This window comes from Elephas maximus, chromosome 21, assembly GCF_024166365.1.
Source record: "Elephas maximus indicus isolate mEleMax1 chromosome 21, mEleMax1 primary haplotype, whole genome shotgun sequence".
Classification (NCBI taxonomy): domain Eukaryota; kingdom Metazoa; phylum Chordata; class Mammalia; order Proboscidea; family Elephantidae; genus Elephas; species Elephas maximus.
Genome location: NC_064839.1, coordinates 42,057,773 through 42,080,224, shown reverse-complemented (window position 1 = coordinate 42,080,224; position 22,452 = coordinate 42,057,773). Strand labels below are relative to the sequence as shown.

At 38.3% G+C, this 22,452-nt stretch overlaps 1 protein-coding gene across 6 annotated transcripts in view; it reads right to left on the bottom strand.

The window, feature by feature from the left end:
• CNTNAP4 (contactin associated protein family member 4) overlaps window positions 1-22,452 on the bottom strand; it is a 385,387-nt gene that overhangs the window by 140,771 nt on the left and 222,164 nt on the right. For all 6 annotated transcript variants that reach the window (XM_049864933.1, XM_049864936.1, XM_049864939.1 and 3 more), the window contains exon 4: window positions 10,579-10,726. In XM_049864933.1, the coding sequence (XP_049720890.1) occupies window positions 10,579-10,726 (148 nt within the window). The remainder of the gene's footprint in view (window positions 1-10,578; window positions 10,727-22,452) is intronic.

Here is a 22,452-nt window from a genome sequence, read left to right as displayed (position 1 = left end):
TTCTGATAGAGATCAACAGAATGACTGGAATCACCTTCGTTACAGTAGTTGGGAAAGGTTTCTCTCAGTTCACAACATTTCAGAGGTCCAGAAACCCAAGGCTAAGGCCCATCCTAATCAGTAATCATTCCACTCTCCAGTCTTCACCTCCTATAATGTGTCCCCATAAACCAGAATTACTCTTGGAATATTCAATTTTGAGATGCCTAGACATTCTCCCAGCACTTTCTTTCCTTAACTGTCATGAAGAAAAGCTCTGCGGACTACTGAGAAACTACAGTGACAATAAATAATTTAGTACTAGACAAAGGAAAGAGGTAGGCTCACCTTGATCAAAGTGGCCTGAAAACAAGAAAGTAGGGAAGTAGAGTAATTAACAAACTGGCCACAATCAGAAAATACATCACAGATTTCATGTGCACGTAAACAATAGTCTCCGGAAATGTGCTAAATATAGCTCAGAAAGTGAGTTACACTGTCACTACCAGAAAATAAGTTACATGCACTGGGTAACATATAGATAGGCATTCTCCTAAAATAAACAAATTCAGGATGATTCCTAAGTGTATTATTATAGACAGAAAACTCACCTACAATAGCTCTGATATAAGTCACTTTTATAAAAAGTTATTTACAGAGGCACATCTGATGTATAAAAAACATACAAATTTTTAAAAAATAATGCATTTTATTGTTTGTTGTTGTTGAGAATATACACAGCAAAACATACAACAATTCAACAGCTTCTACATGTACAATTCTGTGACACTGGTTAACTCTTCCAGTTGTACAACCATTCTCACCCTCCTTTTCTGAGTTGTTCCTCCCCATTAACAGAAACTCGCTACCCACTAAGGTTACTGTGTAATCATTCAAATTGCTTCTCAGGCTGCTTAGTTAAAATCAAACACCTCATGGAATTTGGTTTCTTGGTTTGGAGGTTTAGGATCATGGTTTCATAGGACATCCCATTTATATAATTGGACTAATAATGTGTTTGGTGTTTCTGTTCTACCTCCTAGTTTGTTGCATAATGCCTGGGGTCTTAAGCGCTAGCAAGCGGACATCTACAGTACAATTGGTCTCTATTCACCTGGGGCAACAGAGGAAGAAGGAGATCAGGAACAAGAGAAGGAAATGGATGTGTGGCTAATTGCCTCCATGAACAACTGCCTCCTTTGCCATGAGACCAGAAGAACTGGATGGTGCCCAGCTACCATTACTGAGCATTTTGATGAAAAATTCTATCGAAGAATCCTGATCAACAGGGGAAAATGTAGAACAGAATTTCAAATTCTCATGGAAACCAGAATTTCTGGAGCCATGGAGGCTAGATGAATCCCCAAAAAACTGCCCAGAGATAATCTCTAAATCTTAAACTAAAAATATCCCCTGAAGTCTTCTTAAAACCAAACAATAGTTTAGCTTAACTAGTAAAGAATGTCTGCCATGTGCGCTATGCTCTTCTAAGATAAATCAATATGGGGTCGAATTGCCAAAAAATATATATCTATAGATATAGATATAGATACATATATAAAATTTTTAAACAGCATGCCCAAAATACTGAGTCATGTTTATTTTAAAAGAGTTGCTGGCATCTAATTTGCACTCAATCAATGTTAGTTACTACTAATGATAATATTATTTTTTGTTGCAATATTTGGCAGGGAAAGAGGCACAGTAAAAATAGTTTAATGAATACATTTGGTATATTTGTAAAAAAAAAAAAAAAATTTCTGAGGTTCACAAGAAACCCTCAATTATCAATGTCATTGCCAGGTCATGAAGCAAGAATGATCTCGAGCCATCTGTGGGCTCTGTGGCTTTTTCTCTGGCTGTCACCTCCTGCCTGAGCTGACTCACTATAGCAATTGTCGGTGACCTAAATTGTCCTCAGTGAATACCTCCATCTCATCTTCTTATTTAGAGCAGGAATGTAGGAAAGAAGTGACTCCCAAAGACCATAGGCCCTACTCTCACATCAGCTTTCCCCGTGAATCTGGGGAAAGAGGTATGTTGTTGCTGTGTGCTGTTGAGTCAATTGCAACTGATAGTGACCCTTCAGGACAGAGTGGAACTGACCCATAGGGCTTCCGAGGCTGTAATCTTTACCAGAGCAGATTGCCAGGTCTTTCTTCCCGTGGAGCCACTGGTGGGGTCAGTTAGCAGCTAAGCACTTAACCACTGAGCCACCAGGGCTTCTTAAAAGAGGCATAGTCTGCTTTATTCACATGATTCAGAAATGCAGTCACCTGTGAAATAAAGAGCTGTCCAATAGAAAATATTCACATATCTTGCAGGGCTTGTGTCAAAAGTGGCATTGCTGAAATGTTCACTCTGCTTCCTCCCTGCAGCATGTATTTAGGGAGAGCTTTCCGTTTTTCCGTAAACACAGGGGAAGAAAGAGCAATGTATCAAAGCAAAGACCACATTTTCCAAGGAGCTTACAGTTTAGTGGGGAAGACACATATCTCCGAGATGTGGTTATTCATGCTGTGTTCACAGCTTCGTTTCAGTACCAGGTCTGGGTCCCGAATGATTTTTAAAACTTGCAGGAGAAGGTAACCAGCCACTTCAGCCTCTGAGAAGGATGTCAGCTAAATTGCAGAAATGTTTTACCTCCTTGAACAGCAAACCAGTTTTCTACCTTTGCATTTTTCAAATGCAAAACATACCCCTCATTGTAGTATCTCCCACTTTACCTGGTGTTGTCCCCTCATTCTTGTATCCTACCCTTCCTCTAGAAGTTTGAGGCTTCTAAATTTTAGGGGTTGCTATTTGAAAATCAATGCTCTTCCCAACCCCCTACTGGATTGCTAATAAAAATATATCCAAGAAGACAGTTTCTAAAACTGAGCTCCATGATCCAGCTGTACCAGAATCCAGGTTCTCCATAAACATGCAACATCCTGGGCTCAGCCTGAAGCCCACCAAATTAGAATTTGAGTGTGATACCCAGGAATTGGGTTCCTGAGTGATCCTGACACAGACAATAGTACAAGGGTTGTTAGAAAGAACAAGTAGGTTACAAAAACGTATTCTTTGAAAATGACTAACCTCATTGCATACTGAATTGTACAATGGGAAGAACATGTTTTACTTATTTATATTGTAGGTGGCACTTGGAGACAATTGTGGAGGTGGTAGAGACATATCCCTGGAAGATAAATTTCAGGGATAGATTAACTCTGAGTTTAGCCATGAGTCATCACATTAAAGATGAGGTCAGATGACTAAAAAATTTTGAAGAGAGAAAACTTAGAATAGAAAATGCATGAACTGGAAAACAAGTACTTGAATAATAGAAAATTGACTTTATTTGAAGGTCATGAAAGAGTTCTTCTTAAAACAAGTACTTAGAATATTTGCCTATTAACTCTCTGGGAATCATCCCAAAAGTATAAATAGGAAAAGAGTTCTATCCTGAAAGACCAAACAAACAGACCTTTCATCAAGTGGGGAAAAATGCTATGGACCAAACTCTTCTTTGCTATACATAAGTCAGCCTTAAACACTGATCAAAACTATTAACCAGTTGTTGTCTAGTCAACTCCAACTCATAGTGACCATATGCGTGTCAGAGTAGAACTGTGCTCCATGGGGTTTTCAAGGGTTGATCTTCTGTAAGTAGATTGACAGGCTTTTCTTCCCAGGTGACTCTCGGTGGGCAGGAATGTCTAGTCTTTCAGTTAGCAGCCAACTGCACTAACCATTTGCACCACCCAGGGACTCTAAACACTGGCTGTACTGCTGCTTTATATGAAAATGACTACCTGTGAATTACTGAACAGACACATAACTTTGACTTCCAAGAAATATAAATCAGACACACACACCGTCACACTATTATACAGTGAAATAATGAGGCAACAGCATGATGAATGGCCACTCGAGATCTGCATTACTGCATTGGTTTTAGAGAGATGGAGAGGAGAGATCAAGCCCTTGAGAAATCAACAGGATACAGGTTGTACTATTTTTACACAGTAGCATAAAAGAACACAGAATGATTTAAGGGACTCTTAAGTTTAAAACAACTAAAATTAATACAGTAAAAAGGAAGAAGACTCAGAATCAAGTGCTGCATAGAACCACAAGGAAAAGGTGACTTTACTCATGGCTTTAAATAGATTGAGTTCAGGCCAGTGACACCACTCCAGGTGGTTATGGGAACAAACATGATTATTGCCACTTAAATATCAATCTATATTAACCTTTTTAATAGATTTGAAATTGGTGGCATCTACTATGTCAAGGGCACTTAAGCATAGCATTAGAGGATATAAGTTGCATTTCAGTCTCTAATACTTATCTGTGACTGTTGTAATGACACTCAAATCACTTAAATGCTGATTCTCAGTTACTTTATCTGGAACACACGGAGAATAACCCCAGCCTAAACAAAGATGCTATGGGTATCAGATGGAAGTAACAAAGTGCCTTGGCATTTATTAAGTATTGTATTAAAAAAATTTAAAAACCACACACAGTCATCGAGTCAATTCCACCTGAGGGCGACCCCATATGTTTCAGAGTAGAACCGTGCTCCATAGGGTATTCACGGCTGTGGCCTTTCAGAAGCAGAGGGCCAAGTCTTTCTTCTGAGGAAGCTCTTGGTGGGTTTAAACAGCCAATCTTTTGGTTAGTAGCCAAGAGCTTAACCGTTTGTGCCACCCAGGGTCTCCAAGTACTATGTATACTATTATTATCATTTTAATCATAATAACCTTTGAAATCGCTTATGTTCATCTCAGTTGTTTCTTTAATAGTTTGCCAATGTGTTAGTGTAATATGTTTGTGATCTTTATATGTCCGTTTATTATTCAATTTACCTCATGGATAATTGGATTTTTCTCTTAATCCATCCATTTAGTAAACAGTTTTTGACATTATTGTGCCAAGTACTATATTGGGAGCTGATGCTGCAAATAGTTTAGCACATCCTGCCTGCAGAGACCCCCCAATCGGAAGGAAAAGAAAGACACCCAGCAACTCATGAGTCACTGGGTGGTGTGAACCGTCAACATGCTTGTCTGCTGATCAGAAGATTGTAACTCACCTTCCTTCCTTCCTTCATTTATCCAGAAAACTAATGTCAGAAAAGGGGGATCCAATTACAATGTAGTATAGCATGTGCAGTGGAGTCCCTGGATGGTGTAAATGGTTAAATGTTGGACTACTAACTGAAAGATTGGCAGTTCAAACCCACCCAGAGGCACCTTGAAAGTACTACCTGGCAATCAGCTGCCAAAAGATCATAGCCTTGAAAACCCTATGGAGCAGTTCTACTCTGCACACACGAAGTTGCCTTGAGTCAGAATTGGCTTGACAGCAACTAAAACAACAATAGCGTGTACATGCTCTGATGGAAAAAGAAAAGGCTGGTCCAGGAATGGATGGTAATGTCCCCTGACCTGAAAGTGGTCAGGGAGGTTGTCAGAACCAAAGTGATTTCTATGATGAGACAAGAGGATGAGTAAAAGAATTACCTAGGTAGAGGAAAGAAGGGTGGTTATGTGACTAGACAAAAACCCTAAGGCTAGAAAAGTCAGAAAGTCATGGTATGTCAAAGAAACAGAAATCAGTTCATTAAGGCTGAAGAGTTGGGTGATCCTCCTCTTGTTGTGTTAGGAGTGGGAAAGGGGGGGATCATGGATGGCAAAATGAGGATGTTTACACAGTGACTAGGGAAAAGGAATCCAGAATTTATACTGGAAGCTATTGCCGCAGCAATTCCATCCACAATTAAGAGCATTATCTCCTGTGGCTTAATTGCCACTTCCAACAGACACCTCAGACACAAAACTTTCACCCAGTTATTCTCCTTCCTCATCTTTATTTATCATTGCTGACTTTTTCTTGTGACACTTAACTAGAGTAGTTTCTCTTTATCATCAAACATCTTCTTTTCTTTTTCTTTATTTCACTAGATTATTTCCTTACATACATCTCTAAATCTATAAACATGTTCACAGTGCTATGGCCAGAATATCTGAAATTTATACTTTCACTTTGATCCCATAAAATTTAGCTTCTACCTCTTTCATTACTCAGGAAACAACTTCAAGTTTACTCACATAAAAGTAGAACATGCTCTTTGATATGGATTTTCCATTCGCTTGATGTTCCTTCAAAACAATTTATTGCCGTAACTCATAGGGGTAGAGGGCAATAAAATTATCTTTTATTTTTACAGTGGCCATTTCCCCTACAATGTTCACAGGACCAGTTGCACCACAAATGTGAGCAAACACATATCTTAGGCACTGCCTGATAAATAATATAATGATATATACGTGTGTGTATGTGTGTGTATACATATACACACACACATATGTATATATAGCACCCTCATCTGTCAGTTTGTGGCGGCTTGCATGTTGCTGTGATTCTGGAAACTAGGCCACCGGTATTTCAAATATTGGCAGGATCATCCATGGTGGACAGGTTTCCACACAGCCTCCAAACTAAGACTAGAAAGAAGGACCTGGCAATCTATTTCTAAAAAAAATTGGCCAGTGAAAACCTTATGAATAGCAGTGGAACATTGCCTGATATAGTGCCAGAAGATGAGCCCTTCAGGTTGGAAGGCACTCAAAAGATGACTGGGGAAGAGCTGTCTCCTCAAAGTAGAACCAACCTTAATGATGTGGATGGAGTCAAGCTTTCCAGACCTTCATTTTCTGATGTGGCACAACTCAAAATGAGAAGAAACAGCTGCAAACACCCATTAATAATCAGAACCTGGAATGTACAAAGTATGAATCTAGGAAAATTGGAACTTGTAAAAAGGAAAACGTATAAAGATCAACATCTAGTCATTAGTGAGCTGATGTGGACTGGTACTGGCCATTTTGAATCAGACAATTATGGTCTACTATGCCGGAAAAGACAAATTGAAGTGGAATAGCATTGCATTCATCGTCCAAAAGAATATTTCAAGATCTACCCTGAAATACAATGCCGTCAGGAATAGGATAATATCCATATGCCTACAAAGAAGACCAGTTAATATAACTAATATTCAAATTGAAGAATCAACCATTAATGCCAAAGATGAAGAAATTAAAGATTTTGCCAACTTCTGCTCTTTTACTTATATTTTACTATTATAATGAAACGTGGAAACACCTGGAGCTGGAAAAACACACTCAGCATTTCTCAAGCTAAAACAACTGAGGAAAAAATTCAAGCCTCGAGTTATAATATTGAAGGATTCTAAAGGGAAAGTACTGAGTGGTTCAGGAAGCATCAAAAAAACATGGAAGGAATATACACATTAACTGTACCAAGAAGAATTGGCCGGCATTCAACCATCTCAGGAGTTAGCACATGATCAAGAACCGATGGTACTAAAGGAAGAAGTCCAAACTGCAGTGAAGGCACTGGAAAAAAACAAAGTTCCAGTAATTAACAGAATACCAACTGAGATGTTTCAACAAATGAATGCAATGCTGGAAGCTCTCACTCGTATGTGCCAAGAAATCTGGAAGACAGCTACCTGGCCAACTGACCGGAAGAGATTCATATTTGTGCCCATTGCAAAGAAAGGTGATCCAACAGAATGCGGAAATTGTTGAACAATGTCGTTAATATCACATGCAAGTCAAATTTTGCTGAAGATCATTCAAAAATGGTTACAGCAGTACATCATTAGGGAACTGCCAGAAATTCAAGCCAGATTCAGAAGGGGATGTGGAATGAGGGATATCATTGCTGATGTCAGATAGATCTTGGTTGTAGGCAGAGAATACCAGAAAGATGCTTACCTGTGTTTTATTGACTGTGCAAAGGCATTTGACTGCATGGATCGTAACAAATTATGGATAACATTGCAAAGAATAGGAATTTCAGAACACTTAATTGTGCTCATGCAGAACCTGTACATAGACCAAGAGGCAGTCATTTTAACAGAACAAGGCAATACCACGTGGTGTAAAATCAGGAAAAGTGTGCATCAGGGTTGTATCCTTTTACTATACTTATTCAGTCTATATGCTGAGCAAAAAATCCGAGAAGGTGGACTATGTGGAGAAGAACAGGGCATCTGGATTGGAGGAAGATTCATTAACAACCTGCCATATGCAGATGACACAACCTTGCTTGCTGATAGTGAAGAAGACTTGAAGCACTTACTGATGAAGATCGAAGACTGCAGCCTTCAATATGGACTATATCTCAACAAAAAGAAAACAAAAACCCTCACAACTGGGCCAATAAGCAACATCACGATAAACAGAGAAAATAATGAAGTTGTCAACGATTTCATTTTACTTGGATCCACAATCAATGCCCATGGAAGCAGCAGTCAAGAAACAAAACAACACATTGCATTGGCAAACCTGATGCAAAAGACCTTTTTAAAGTGTTAAAAAAAAGTAAAAATGTCACTTTGAGGACTAAGGTGCACCTGACCCAAGCCATGGTATTTTCAGTCTCCTCATGCAAAAGGTGGACAAAGGAAGACCGAAGAATTGATGCCTTTGAATTACGGTGTTGGCAAGGAATACGGAATATAACATGGACTGCCAGAAGAATGAACAGGTCTGTCTTGGCAGAAGTACAGCCAGAATGCTCCTTAGAAGCAATGATGGCAAGACTTCGTCTCATGTACTTTGGACATGTTATCAGGAGGGGCTAGTCCCTGAAGAAGGACATCATGCTTGGTAAAGTAGAGGGTCAGCAAAAAAGATGAAGATCCTCAAGAATGGTTTGACACAGTGGTTGCAATGATGGGCTCAAACATAGCAATGGTTGTGGGGATGGTGCAGGACTGGGCAACATTTCATTCTGTTGAACACAGGGTCGCTATGACTCGGAACCCACTGGAGGGCACCAAACAACAACAACGTGTATATATATAAAAGGATCTGCTTTAATTGTGGGAGAAATACATTTCCATTTTTAAAGACATGAGTACCTGTTCAAACACAGCACTTTATGTTTTTATTAACAGTAATGCAATAAGTAAAACACTTTATGACTTAAACAACAAACCAAAACCAAACCCATTGTTGTTGAGTTCATTCCGACTCATAGGGACCCTACAGGACACAGCAGAACTGCCCCACAGGGTTCCCAAGGCTGTAAATCTTTATGGAAGCAGACTGTCACATCTTTCTCCCTCCAAGTGGGTTGGAACCGCAGCGGTTAGCATCTGAGTCTTTAACCACTGCATCACCAGGGCTCCTTCACTAACAATAATGATAGTTTCAATTCTTTATCTTCAACACATCAGGTTTGGAGTTCCAACCTTCCCTATCCTTCAGGCACTGGAACTCAATCAGTCAACAACTGCATTCTTTCTCGCGTTAGCTGTTTGCACCAGCCAGGGACTCCTGTAAAATCTATGGACATTGTTTATCTGTTCTGATGTGGTTTAGATGACTTCAGCAAGTGGCTTGACATCTTTATGACACACTTTCCATTTATGTAAATAAAGTGAACCAGAACTAATTTGGTTTACAGCACAAAGTGATAAAATCTATGTGAGAAAAGCATTAGTTATTAAAAAATAAATTTTTTTAGAGGAAGAATGGTGTCACAGAATTGCACAGTCCTGGGTTCTTTTCCTGATTCTTCCGTGTACTGGTTGTGAAATGCTGGGCAAATTACTGAATCTCTCCAGACCTCAGTCTGCACATCTGCTAATTGTGGATCATATTAACTAACTTATTGTTCTATAATAAAAGAGCATCTAACAGGATGGTGTGGCTTGAGGTAGACTATCAATAACTCTTAGGTCCCTTCACTGCTAAAAGATATAATAAAATGCTTCATTAAGAGGAGACTAAGTGAAATCTGTGGTTTCTATCTTTTTATTTGAAAGTATTTCAAATAAATTTTATATTCTGGCAGAGCTCTTTACCCTTTCTATTAATTTATGCTGAGGGCATAGACGATTTTAAAGTGAATTACATGGCGTATTATTTTTAGGCTAGAGGGAACAACATTCTTTGGTTTCATAACAGATGGCTGATTATACTAAATGGAACACTGTCTCTTTTATTCAGTCCAGGGTATCTAAATGAAAAGCCATCAAATATAATCCACAGAGGGAAAGCACTGATGTTTGACAACTAGAATCTAGTCAATAATATTAAAACCCACTGCTGCCTAGTCGATTCCAACTCAAGGCAATCCCATACGTTACAGAGTAGAACTGAGTTCCATAGGGTTTTCTGGGCTGTAATATTTACAGAAGCAGATCTCCAGGCCTTTCTTCCATGAAGCTGCTGATGGGTTCGAAATGCCAACCTTTCAATTATTAGTCAAGCACAAACCATTTGTACCACCTATGGACCTTATGTCAATATTAGGCTTGAATAAACTCATTCACATGTATTTACAAATATCTATCTATCCATTCATCCAATGCTTCCATTTCCAAATTGAACTAAAAAGCTGAAAACTAAAGTCAATATTGGCAGACACAAAATAAAACGTTTTCCACAAAAATCATTTCTGTTTTTATGTCTCTTTACACAACTAAAAAGTCAATGTCAGTTTACAGTTTGGTTTTTAAAACCTCTCCTTTGATATCTATTTCAGTGGGTTTGATAAACAAACACTTACTATATGCACATCCAAACACTTCGATTCGCATTCCAATTCTGCCCTTGGGGTTCCACTCTAAAGGGATGAAACGCAGAAATTTGGCTTTGATAGAAGGCTGGAGTCTATAGTACACAACGCTGTCTGCATTTACATTTCCAGAAAATCCCTAGAAGAGAAGGGAAAGAAGGAAATCAGCGTGTTTACAGAATATTCATTGTACCTTATCACCTACAGTGTCAATAAGCAATGTCTAATTCACTTCTTTGTGCTATGAAAATGGCTGCCTTCTTTAGGAAAATCTTATTTACGGTTATAACATAATGTCTCTTCATCTGAGGAAGCTACTATTGCCTGAACTTTTCTTTCTATTAAGAGTAGTTTAAATTTCACCACCACCGTCACACTGGCTTTAAACTATGATACCCTCAATAAAGCTTGCTTCTATAAAGAACAGATTAAACTTAACAGTGTGTCATGTCTCTAGTCATTAACACTGTAAACAGCACAAAAAAAAATCGAGAAAATATTCTTCCAGTATTCAAAAACTATTACATTATTTTGCAAAGAGGTTGCTTATATCACTAATGAATGAGTAAAGTTATGGCATGTTTTTGTTGTTTCGCTTTCTTATCTAATTCATTAACCTAAATGAAAATATCACCCAACATCCATGTTGGAAATGCTCTGATAAACTTCACTGGCGCACTGCTGGATACGCACATTAAAAAAAAGTTAAGGGAAATTGGAAACAATAATAATTTGGAAAGACCTGTAATTAAACTTACTGACTACAGAATTTGGAAGCTACAGGGACCTTGGGGATAATGCTAAACCAGCAAAGTCAAATTGCAGAGGAAATTAAAGGTCAGAGAGGTGAAAAGAGCCCCTGGAGTTTGCAGAATTACCATACAGTACAGCCAGAAGCGATATTCTTTCCCTGTATCTGCTCAACACAAAGCTCACCTGCAAGGTGCACTTAACGCGGCACCTAACATCTGAGCAGCCTTTATTTGCTCCTGAGAGACATGTGTGTGCCTTCACAGGCTGAGAAGCCAGAATGAAGCAGAAGTTGTTCTCAACGACTTTAATTTCACTTTCACTTATTCCTTTTTTTCTTCTTTTTAAAACTGTAATTATCAGCATATGTAGGAACAAGAAAAGGAATGATGTTGCTACTTATGCAGATCTTTGCATGGTCAGCTGCTTCTTGGCATTTCACGACTTGGGTAAAATATTACTAACAAAGACAGGCCTTTCGCGATCACGGCTACTGAAGTAGTGTACCTGGCACTCCCCATCCTATGGTTCTGCTTTATTTTTTTCACACTCCTCATTATTATTACTTTTTTCTTTTTCTTTTTTTTTTTTTTTTTTTTGGTGTTCTATTGTTTGTTTTTTGCTTGTTTCCCTTATCCTATTAGAATACAAGCTCCACTAAAGCAGGAACCTTTACAGCTTCTATCTATAATGCCTAGAACACTACTCGGCTTAAAGCAGTGTTCAATAAAATATCTGTTGGATGCCTAAGTTTGGGAAAACTTGAACTTAAAAACAAAATATAAACAAGCTTCTCAATTACAGGGCAGAACACAATTAGGAGAACACTGCTTAATCCCACAGGTCTACAAAGCTCCAGAAAATTCCATTCTATTTCAAGGGTCAAAATATCATACTAAGGGTTTAGTAAGAAAGGTTAACTGTATTGTATATTGTACTACTTAACCCAAACCCCACTCTATCTCTATAGTGCCACAGTCTCTATTTCTGTTGAAACATGAACACTTTGCCTGAAATGTGGATGTCTATTTATTCAAATTTTGTACTAAAATGGCTGATGTACTTTCATGTAGAGCAGTGTTTCCAAACTTTGACTGCACATTAAAACTTTCAGTGCTTAGGCCCTGGGCATTGTGGGTGTGTGTGTGTTTACAAGCTTCCCAAGTCTGGGTACTGTACAGGCAACATTGAGAATCTGGTCTGTAGAAAGCCAATCCTCATGAGACCTCTTATAATTCTATTTTCCTGGGTGCCACTGGCAGGCTAATACAATCCCTAACTATGATTTCTTGCCAAGCAAACAGCTAGATGATTACTTATGTAGCCCTCTGAAAGATCCCACATTTTTTCAAATTAATCTGAGTTCATAGATTTAGATAGATGTCACTGCAATGATCTTAGCATCTTAAAGGGCTGGGAAAAAGATGAATAGTGACAGTGACAACAGACAGGTAAATGGAATGGGGAAGTCTGAGAATGGCAACTTTTCCCTTTTTGCCTGCTCTATTTTTGAGTTATTTGAATTTTTGAGAACACAAAGAAGAAATATAAGATACATAGTTTGTAGTGTAATGAAAATACCTTCACGGGAACATTTGACGTTTTTAGCAGCCATTTCTTACAAAAGATGAGTTTTAAGGGAATTGCTAAGGGGGTGGATATGAGACTTTTACTTAACACAATTCAGTTATGTTTTGATTTTTAATGAGCATTATTAATTTTATAATAATTATTAAAATAAATTAAAACACAGACATAGGAAGTGTGCATAGCGACAGAAGTTCCATTTAGCAGCATTCTGGGTACCTCAAATAACACTCTTATACCACCTGGGAAAATATGCAACATTTTCATCACCCCAAAAGGAAACCTCATATTCACTTTGACAGTCAACTGACATACAGTCATCAAATACATCATAGCAACATGCTGTCTAATGGAAATCAACTCCATTTCACAATGCCTGTTAATTCAATAAGTTGAACTGCAAGTTAGTATTTACATTTTTTTTTGTTGTTGTTGTTGTTCTGTATGTTGAAATATTTTATGTGAAATACATAAGAACCAAAGATTCTGCTTTGGATTTCAATATTTAATGGGATTTTTTTCAGAATGTGAATGAGGCATCAGACTGACATTGTAATACTTGATAAATGAAAAATCCAATGCATTCTTTCAGGTTTCAATTGTATTTTGTTGCCTAGGAGACCTTCCACAATGTTCTAAACAGATCTTTTTTTTTCGTACCATAACAATCCACGAAGAAATGCATGGATTAAAATGCCCCCCTCTCTCTCTTTAAACATTTTTATTATATGAGCATATATGTCTTCCCTCGTACTACATATTCTGAATTTTCATGTGTGTCAGAAGTACTTGAGGTAGTTTTTTAAAATTCAGATTTCTGGGTCCGGCACCTTGTTCACTAAGTCTGTAGGTGGGGCCTTGGAATCTGCCTTTCTAATGAGTACCTAGCTAATTTTGTGCTTTTCATTTTGGCTTATTCTATTTCCTGGATACATCCTGTTCTTTATTCCTTCCTATTTTAACTCAAAACTCTTCAGAGAAGAAACTGATTTCAGGAGAAGGGCTCTTTAGGGTTGACCTTCAACGACAGAAATAAGTAGCAAATTGATTCTATGTTGTCAATCTTCAACGTGATAGTCTTCAAAGTGATAGTTTGTGGCTCAAGTCAGGCATAACACAAATGAGCACTGTAGCTTTAAGTTTTACATCAACCTTGTAAAGTAGTTATTATCGTACCCACTTTAAGCCAAAGCACCAAACCAGTTACTGTTGAATGGACTCCAACTCATGGCAACCCCAACGTGTGTCAGAGTAGAGCTACGCTACACAGAATTTTCAATGGCTGATTTTTTTGGAAGTAGATCACCAGGTGTTTCCTCTGAGGAGCCTCTGGGTAGACCAGAACTTCCAACCTTTTGACTGGCAGCCCAGTGCATCACCCAGTGATTCCATACCCACTTTATAACTGTGGAAAATGAAACTATAGAGGCTAAGTTATTTGCCAAAAGTCACACAGCTAGAAAATGGAAGAGAAAGGATTTAATTCAGGTTTAGTCTGACTCCAAAGCCTATAATTTATCTGAGCCACCAAAAGATCTCAGTCTAACAGAACACGACAACAAGTAGCCCACCCTAGAGAGAATGTGATATTTTACTTGAAGATTTTCCTTAGAATTTATACTTAACTTATTTTACACATATGAGAATAATGTGACTTAGATTATGCTGAACTGAGATTCAGCTCTACAAATTGACTTTTATAGAAAAAAGGATTATTCTATTAAGCTTTACATTTTCTCAAAATTATTGAGGTAGAAAAAAAGATAAATGTTCAATAAGCAATAGGATTCTTGCATATAAATAGTAACCTAATAGATACAGAATGTAAAGAGATTTTTCATCATATCACACATACAAAATATCTGGAAGCAAAATTAAGGTTATAAGTCTTATTGATAAAAATCACAAAGTCTTAATTGGATTTTTCTTTTCTATTAGACTTGATGAATTTCAAACTCAATGAGGTATTCATATATAGTATAGAAATTTATTCTAACCAAGATAATTTATGGAGTTAATGAAATAAAATTTTTGACAGTGTTTCAAGTATCTCAAAAAGTGATTTTAAAGTTTATGAGCAGGAGAAATAGCATTAATTTATTTTTCAAATATTAATTGAGCAACTCATCTATGTAAGCTGAGATGGATAAAGAGAGATAGATGCCCATATGGCAGCCCACAAGGGGCTCTAAAACTACAATAAATCAGAAACACAGGGCCAGTCATACGTGGTTAACATAGCAGACTCTGTAATTACATGTAACTCGGTCCATCTCCCACCAAAATAAACAGCAGCCTTAGCGGATATTCAACAAAACAAACAGGCAAACATGAAGGTCCTCCTTGTCATGACTGACCTCTCTTATTATAAGAATTCTAGTCACCTACATATAACCTACACAAGTCCTATTGTCAAGTACAACTCATTTTGATAGTCAGCTGACATACAGACAACTATATCATAGCAACATGCTGTATTTATTTTATGATGCCTGTTACATATCTTTACCAAATGTGTCTCCCAAGATGCTGTCTAATCCAGAAAAGTGCAACAGAAAGGCAAAGAAAAAATAAGAACTACTGAAAAGTGGAAAATGGTTTTCTAACATATACCCAGATAAGAATAAATTTTAAACATAGGTTGAACAAAACATTGTCATTATAACTATATAAATTGATTCTATCTTTAGCGAACATGAATATATTCATTAATGAAAGCAAAGTAATCAAATATAAAAGTTAAGTTGGTATATATAATAAGACTCAATTTTCAAAAAAAAAAAGTACAGAATTTTATTACTTTAAGATCAGTTTCTCCCATGTCCTCAGAATATTCAATAGCTTTAAAATATTTATTTGAAGAAGCACCAGATTGGTTTCAACAGCTGAGTAAGGCCCATGTGCCGGTCATTATATCAAGAGTCTCTGGAGACACATAGGAGTAAAATACACTGTCTAGGCCCTTTTAGCAAAAAAGAGTTTTGAGTTCTCTAGACAGAAAGGTCAAATCACAACAGGGGTAGAGCATATGAAAGACATAGCCTTGGTTGTAAGTCCATCACCATCTTTGAAACATAGCTATAACTTGCTATATGGAAAATACATGGACAGGAACAACCAATATTATGAATGCAGAGTAGGACCCTACTGTGACCCTACTGTAACCCTGCACGCATTAGAAAGACAATAAGAAGATATTATGAACAATGTTTGGCCAACAGTTTTAATAATTTAAGTGAAACAGACAAATTCCAAAGAAACCACAACTTACCAAAACTGATGAGAACTAGAAAACTCTAAATTGTCTATATCTATTAAAGGAATTAAATCTATAATTTAAAAAATATTCCCACACAGACAATTCCATTTCCAGGTTTCTTCCCTAGTGAATTCTTCCAAACATTTAAAGAAGGAATAATATCAATCTTATACAAACACCTTCATAGAGTAGAAAAACAGAGAACACTTCCCAACATGTTTTGTGAGGCCAGAACAACCTATCCAAGTTTCACAAGGGACTCGCAAGAAGGAACATTAAAAGCCAATCTCACTCATGAACATGGAACCAATCATTTTTCAGAAATAGTTGACAAATGATTATAAAATATAGAAATAGGATGACAGACCATGTCTAAATCAAGTTTATTCCAGGAATGAGATGTTTGTTCAATATTTTAAAACAATTCAGTGTAACTAATCACACTGAAGAAAATATGGTCTTTTCAAAAGATGCAGGAAAAGCATTTGATAAAATTCAGCACCTATACAGATTAAAACTTCTAGCCAAGTAGGGAATTTCTAAATCTGTAAAGCTATCTACAAAAATCTTATAGCAAGGGAGGTGAGGCCAAGACAGATGAATAGTCAGAAGCTTTCTGCCGTCCCTCTTACAAGAACCGAAGAAACAAGTGAATTGAATATATATGACAATCTAGGAAACCTAATCATCAAAGACAAAGTTGAAGAATTGGACTGAGTGGCAGGTGGAAGCAGAGACAATTTAAAAGCAGTGGCAATAGGGAACTACAGATCATAGGAACACTGGCGCCCTGCTAGCTGAGTCTGCACCGAGCACACAGGCTAAGGCAAGTAGCAACTTCCCAAGCCAGGGCCCACCACATCTGGTGAATCTTCACACACCTCCAGAACCAAATGGGAGTGACACCAGACCTGTGAAATTTAAGTGCAAGCTCCCAGCCGACCACATGTACTGGCAAAATAACCCCTCCTCTCACCTTCCCCTCACTGTCTCTTACACCAGCCCCTTGGCATTCAACAACACCACATCCCCTAAGCCAGGAACTCAGGGTCGGTCAGGAGCCCTGCCTCTTCACCCAGCCACTGGTATACAGGGTCTATGGACTTGCAGCACCCTTCACCCCCACCCAGTCCTTTGTGGGATGAATCAACACTGCACATCTTCATTACCATAAAACAACAGGGAATACACCTGACGCCCATTTTCACCTGCAGCAGCCAAAGGGAAGCTGCAGACTTGTGACATTCAACGCCACCCTGCCCCCTAAGAAGAGCCCTCACCCACCCACACTGGGGGCCTGAGAGCTGGCAGTAACACCCACTCCATCTAGCCACAACAACAGGGACCTGAGAATTAGTGATGCCTTCCAATCCCTGCAGCTAACAACACCAGGCACCCAAGGACTGCCTGCACTACCCCTGTGCTATGCGCTCTAGGGAATAAAGACATGCCCTCCATCCAGGCACCCAGGGGCAGCTATCAACCCCCTGTCTTGCCCCACACATCACCCCCCTGCAACCAGAGACCTGTACCTGCTCTGAACACCCCCTACTCTGCCTTGCCCACCTAGGACTTTAGGTGAAAGTCTGTACCACAAACTCGATGCCTGACAACTCAGATACCTGTGTCCTGAATAACTGCACCCCAGCAACAACAGTGAACAGACTCCTGGGTTCACACACCCAGTAGCTGCACTGACCACCTGCAGACAAGACATGAGAGCTTCAGCGATGCCAACAAACAAAGTAGCTCACATGACCAGCCTACTTGGGCATATCAAGACAAAAAAAAAAAAATGCAATAAACAAATGTACAACAAATAAATATAACTTATTGATGCCTCGGAGGCAACAGTTAATAGCAAATCACATAAAGAAGCAGGACAAGAAGGCTCCAGCAAGTGACCAAAATACAGTACCACAAAACCTTCCGAAGGAAGATAAAGAATTCAAAAGACTAATACACAGAGCTCTCCAAGAGATCAGGAAGGAGATCAGGCAAAACTCAGACCAAGCCAAGAAACACAGATAAAGCAATAGAAGAGTACAAGAAAAAAAAAAATGGAATAAACAGGCTGCTAGAAAGCATACAGAGACAGCAGCTGGAAACCCAAAAGATAAACAAAATTTCAGAATTAGACAACTCAGTTGAAGGTCATAAGAGCAGAACTGAGACGATGGAAGTAAGAATTAGTGAGATTGAAGATAAATCCCTTGACATCAACTTGTTTGACAAAAAAGAAGAAGAAGAAGAAAGCCTAAGAATTACATGGGATACTACCAACAGGAAAAACCTACAAGTAATCGGAGTACCAGAACAGGGAGGGATAATAAAAAACAGAATTGTTGAAGATTTGCTGGCAGAAAATGTCCCCAATATCATGAAAGACAAGAAGATAGCTATCCAAGAAGCTCAACAAACCCCACACATGGTAGACCCCAAAAGAAAGTCACCAAGACATAACATAATCAAACTTGCCAAAACCAAAGACGAAGAAAGAAAAGTCACTTACAAAGGGGACCAATAAGACTATATACTCTGACTACTGAGCAGAAACCATGCAAGCAAGAAGACAATGAGATGACATATAAAAAGCCTTGAAGGAAAAAAAAAAAAATGTCAGTCAAGAATTATATATCTAGCAAAACTGTTTCTCAAATATGATGGTGAAATTAGGTCATTCTCAGATAAACAAAAATTAAGAGAATTTGTAAAAACCAGACCAAAATATTAAAGGGAATCCTCGGGTTAGAAGGCCAACAACAACAGACAACACAATCCAAGACTAGCACACAGGACAGATCAACCAGTTATCAACCCAGATAGGGAATACATAAAAACAAATCAAAGCTAAAAGACTGACAAAAAAGGGAACCAGAGACATCAATTTGTAAATGATGACAACATCAAAACAAAAAAGAGGGAACAAATAGTGTAGTCACAGAAATTCCATATGGAGAGGAAGTTAAGGCAATATCAAGAAAAAGAAGATGGGTTTAATCTTAGAAAATTAAAGGTAAATTTCAAAATAACCACAAAGGAACCTAACAAAGCTACCCACCAAAATAAGAAAGAAGAAAAACATAAAGACTCAGCAAACACAAAATCAATGATAATGAGATGAAAAGAAAATAATATAAAAAAAAATCAACTCAGCACAGAATGATTATGTGGACAAAAGAAACTCAACACCACACACACACAAATATGTCAAAATAACAGGCATAAACTCATACTTATCAATGATTACAACAAATGTAAATCACCTAAATTCAACAGTAAAGAGGCAGAGAGTGGCAGAATGTATAAAAACCATGATCCATCTATATGCTGTCTACAAGAGAAACACCTTAAATGCAAACACGTAAACAAACAAAAATTCAAAGGATGGAAAAAAATGTATCAAGCAAACAACCAAAAAAGAGCAGGAGTGGCAATATTAGTCTCTTATAAAATGTATTTTAAATCAAAATCCACCATAAAGGATAAAGGACACTGTATAATGATTAAAGGATCAATACACCACAAGGACATAACCGTAATAAGTACATATGCACCCAATAACAGGGCTCCAAAATACATAAAACAAGCTCTAGAAGCACTGAAAAGAGAAACAGACAGCTCCACAATAATAGCAAGGGACTTCAACACACCACTTTTGGTGAAGGACAGAACATCTAGAAAGAAATTCAATAAAGACACAGAAGATTTAAACGCCTTACAGATATATACGCAACACTGTATCCAACAGCAGCAAAGTATACACTCTTTTCCAACGCACATGGCACATTCTCCAAAATAGACCACATTTCAGGCCACAAAGAAAGCCTTAACAGAATCCAAAACATCAAAATAATACAAAGCATCTTCTCTGATCATAATGCCATAAAAGTAGAAATCAGTAAGAGAAACAACAAGGAAAAAAAATAAAATACAAGGAAAATGAGCAACACCTTGCTTAAAAACTACTGGGTTATAGAAGAAATCAAGGACGGACTAAAGAAACTCATAGAATCAAATGAGAATGAAAACACGTCTTACCAAAACCTTTGGGACACAGAAAAAGCAGTGCTTAGAGATCAATTTATACCAATAAATGCACATATCAAAAAAGAGGAAAGAGCCAAAATCGAAACATTAACCCTATAACTTGAACAAATAGAAAGAAAGCAGCAAAAGAACCCCTCAGGCACCAGAAGAAAGGAAATAATAAAGATAAGAAAAGAATTAAATGAAATAGACAATAGAAAACAACTGAAAAAATCAACAATACAAAAAGATGATTCTTTGGAGGCAGAGCCAAGATGGCGAAATAGACAGATGCTTCAGTCGAGCCCTCTTTACAACAAAGACCTGAAAAAACAAGTGAAAGGATTATATTTATGACAAGCTGGGAGCCCTGAGTACCAAAGGCAAGCTTAGACAACGAATTCAGGGGGAGGGGGAGGAAGGAGCCATTCAGAAGTGGAGAGGAGTTACCGGACCTGAATCGTGGGGATCCCTGAGGCACCACTCCCGGAGGCAGCGGCGGAGGCAGTGGCGGCAGGCTAGTAATAGCATTCGGCCACAGTTTCCTCAGGGAGAAGCAGCCAGCCACACAGCCCACTCCAACCTCTGGAACCTGAGGAGAACTACACACTCTCAGCAAAAGCTAATTACTTGCATATATTTTACCGCACCCCCCACCACTCCCAAGCCCACGTCAGTGGCTGAATCCCTGGGCCTGAGATAGATCCTGGTGAGCACCTAGAGCCATCCTCCCAGCCTTGAGGAAGAAAAAAATTTGCAACTGGGGGAAAAGATAATTTGCTAGCTCCATTAACTGGGGCAGCTCAGGACAGAAGTGGCTCCTGTCCAGGCATAAACCATCTGTGGACCTTGAGCACCTTTCCTTTCTGCATGGATCTGTGTGGGCCTATTTCAGGAGAATAGGCCCTTGTTGGCAAATTCTAACCATTTCAGCTGTGCGGTGGAGAGGTGGGTGTCTGACGTTTGACATTGCTTTGCCTATTAAACAAAGTCCTCACCTACCCACATCAGGGACCCAAGGACTCGTAGCTCCACTGAAGTCACCCAGCCACCTGCGACAGCAGTCCAAAGATAACTGGTACCTCCCAGTCCTTACAACCAAAAAATTTGGTACCCATGATCCCTCTGCAGAACCCACCCACCAGCACGCTTTAGGGAACGGAGACACGTTTTCCTCAGAGACACTTGGGGGTCAGTTCTCAGCCCCCTGCCTTGTTCAGAGCATGAACTCCTGCTGCAATCAGATACTGGCATATACGCCAATCACCCCTGCCACTCTAAGACTGTAGGACAGAGCCTGTAACTCACACTTTATATCAGCTACCTGGAAACCTGAGCTGAATTCATACAAGAAAACTGAATGGACTCCTAGACTGATAGACCTAATAATAGCTCTAGCCAGCTGGGGACAGAACACCAGAGCTCTAAAGGAGAAAATAATCAAGCTAGCTCACTCAAGCAACCCATAGAGGTATACCAAAACAAAACAAAGCAAGCAGCTATGACACAGTAAGCAAGCATAAACAAATACAATAACTTATAGATGGCTCGGAGACAACAGTCAATATCAAGTCACATAAAGAAACAGACCATGATCACCTCAACAGGGTCACAAAACAAAGAATCCAGGGATCTTTTAGATGAAAGTGCATTCCTAGAATTACCAGATGCAAAATACAAAAGTTTACTATACAGAACCCTTCAAGACATCAGGAAGGAAATGAGGCAATATTTAGAACAAGACAAGGAACACACAGATAAAGCAACTGAAGAAATTAGAAAGATTATTCAGGAACATAATGAAAAGTTTAATAACCTGGAAAAATCCATAGACAGACAGCATTCAGAAATTCAGAAGATTAACAATAAAATTACAGAATTAGATAACTCAAGAGAAAGTCACAAGAGCAGAACTGAGCAAGTAGAAGCTAGAATTTCTGAACTTGAAGATAAATCACTTGGCACGAATATATTTGAAGAAAAATCAGATAAAAGAATTTTAAAAAATGAAGAAATCTTAATAATCATGTGGGACTCTATCAAGAGAAATAACTAACAAATGATTGGAGTACCAGAACAGGGAGGGATAACAGAAAATACAGAGAAAATTGTTGAAGTTTTGTTGGCAGAAAACTTCCCTGATATTGTAAAAGATGAGAAGATATCTATTCAAGATGCTCATCGAACTCCATATAAGGTATATCTTAAAAGAAACTCACCAAGACATATTATAATCAAGC